We start from the raw sequence: 1,372 nt of genomic DNA, 5'->3' as shown, positions 1-1,372 counted from the left end.
CAACCCAACACAACACAAACCAACACAAACCAACACAACCCAGCACACAGAGGAACGATGCTCAGCAGCAGGAGAAGCTGAAGCTGTGAGCTCCGGTGCTTTATAGCGTTTTTAAATCACTGCTTCCTGCCGTTTTTAGTCACTCTCTGCTTTTCTTTAGGCACCAAAACTACTCAGTTGTGTTTCCTAAACCAGCAGCTCAGATGCTCCTCAGCAGCTCTTTGCTTTTGTTTTCAGTCGCTGCTTTTAAATCATCCTCAGTCTTCGTCTTTTGTCGTTTTCAGTCACTGTTCTCAGTTTCTGTTGTTTCCAGTCATTGTTTCAATGGTGTCCAGTTGTTTTTCAATAGTTTTTAGTTCTTGTTTTCTGCTGTTTTCAGTCACAGACCTTCATTAGTCGATGTCTTTAATCATTTCCAGTTGCTGTTTTCAGTCGCTGGTCCTTCTTTGTCCGTTCTCAGACACTTTTCAACTGTTTCTCGTTTGTGTTTTCAATCATCTCCAGTTGCGGTTATAAAACCACCTGGTCAGGTTCACGGTTTGGGTTCAAAAACACCAGAACTGAACCCCAGTAGTCCTCCGCGCTGTAGGGACTGGTAGGAAACATCAAGCCGGTGACGTAAACCCTCAGTCAGACCACAGATCTGTTCAGTCCACACCCTGCAGCTCCTGATTTAAACGAGTCACTGGGATGCAGCAGCAGCGTCGACTCGGTATGGCTCTCGGTGAAAACCACCACGTGGGTACAGAAGCTGCACTCGAACGCTTCGGCTTCGGTTCCCAGACGGGAGCCGAGAGCGACGGTTTGTTTCCTCTGCAGAAGCCTTGTGGTGAAACAAAGGGAACCAGTGGAGCCTTTGAAGTGGCGCTGATCTGAAAACAGCCTCCGACCACAGAACCGCCAACCGGCCCACCCGCCCCGGCACCGTGACATTTCCATCTGAGGCCCGTTCTAATGAGCCGACGTGCGCTCGGGCTGCGTTCAGAGTCACGCTGAGGGTTTCTGCTGCTCGCTAACCACCATGTGTTTGTGTCGCAGGAGGAGGAGATGCCCGAGGTGGAGATCGACATCGACGACCTGCTGGAGGTCAACAGCGACGACGAGAGAGCCAGCAAGCTGCAGGTACAGACACAGCGATGTACGGTAGAAACAGGAACACCACATGGTGTGTTGTTCTCCTGGTATAAGTTACAGCTGCTGTATTTGTGCTTCCTGTCCTGAAACAGCCTCTGGAGCTGCTCAGCACGTCTCCAAACTCACCTTCAGCTCAGGTCCTTCTACAGGAGCACGGCCACGTAACAGATTTTAAATGTACTGGTTGTGTCTGAACTTTTCTGGAGTTTTCTGGAGGAGACATACAGAATAAAAAATA

The 1,372-nt window shown here is 49.6% G+C and overlaps 1 protein-coding gene across 1 annotated transcript in view; it reads left to right on the top strand.

The window, feature by feature from the left end:
- ppp1r14c (protein phosphatase 1, regulatory (inhibitor) subunit 14C) overlaps window positions 1–1,372 on the top strand; it is a 30,782-nt gene that overhangs the window by 19,312 nt on the left and 10,098 nt on the right. Inside the window, exon 2 of the mRNA XM_008297012.1 lies at window positions 1,039–1,122. Within this exon, the coding sequence (XP_008295234.1) occupies window positions 1,039–1,122 (84 nt within the window). The remainder of the gene's footprint in view (window positions 1–1,038; window positions 1,123–1,372) is intronic.

This window comes from Stegastes partitus, unplaced genomic scaffold, assembly GCF_000690725.1.
Source record: "Stegastes partitus isolate 25-593 unplaced genomic scaffold, Stegastes_partitus-1.0.2 Scaffold1176, whole genome shotgun sequence".
Lineage (NCBI taxonomy): Eukaryota > Metazoa > Chordata > Actinopteri > Pomacentridae > Stegastes > Stegastes partitus.
This window is presented reverse-complemented; position numbering and strand designations above follow the sequence as displayed.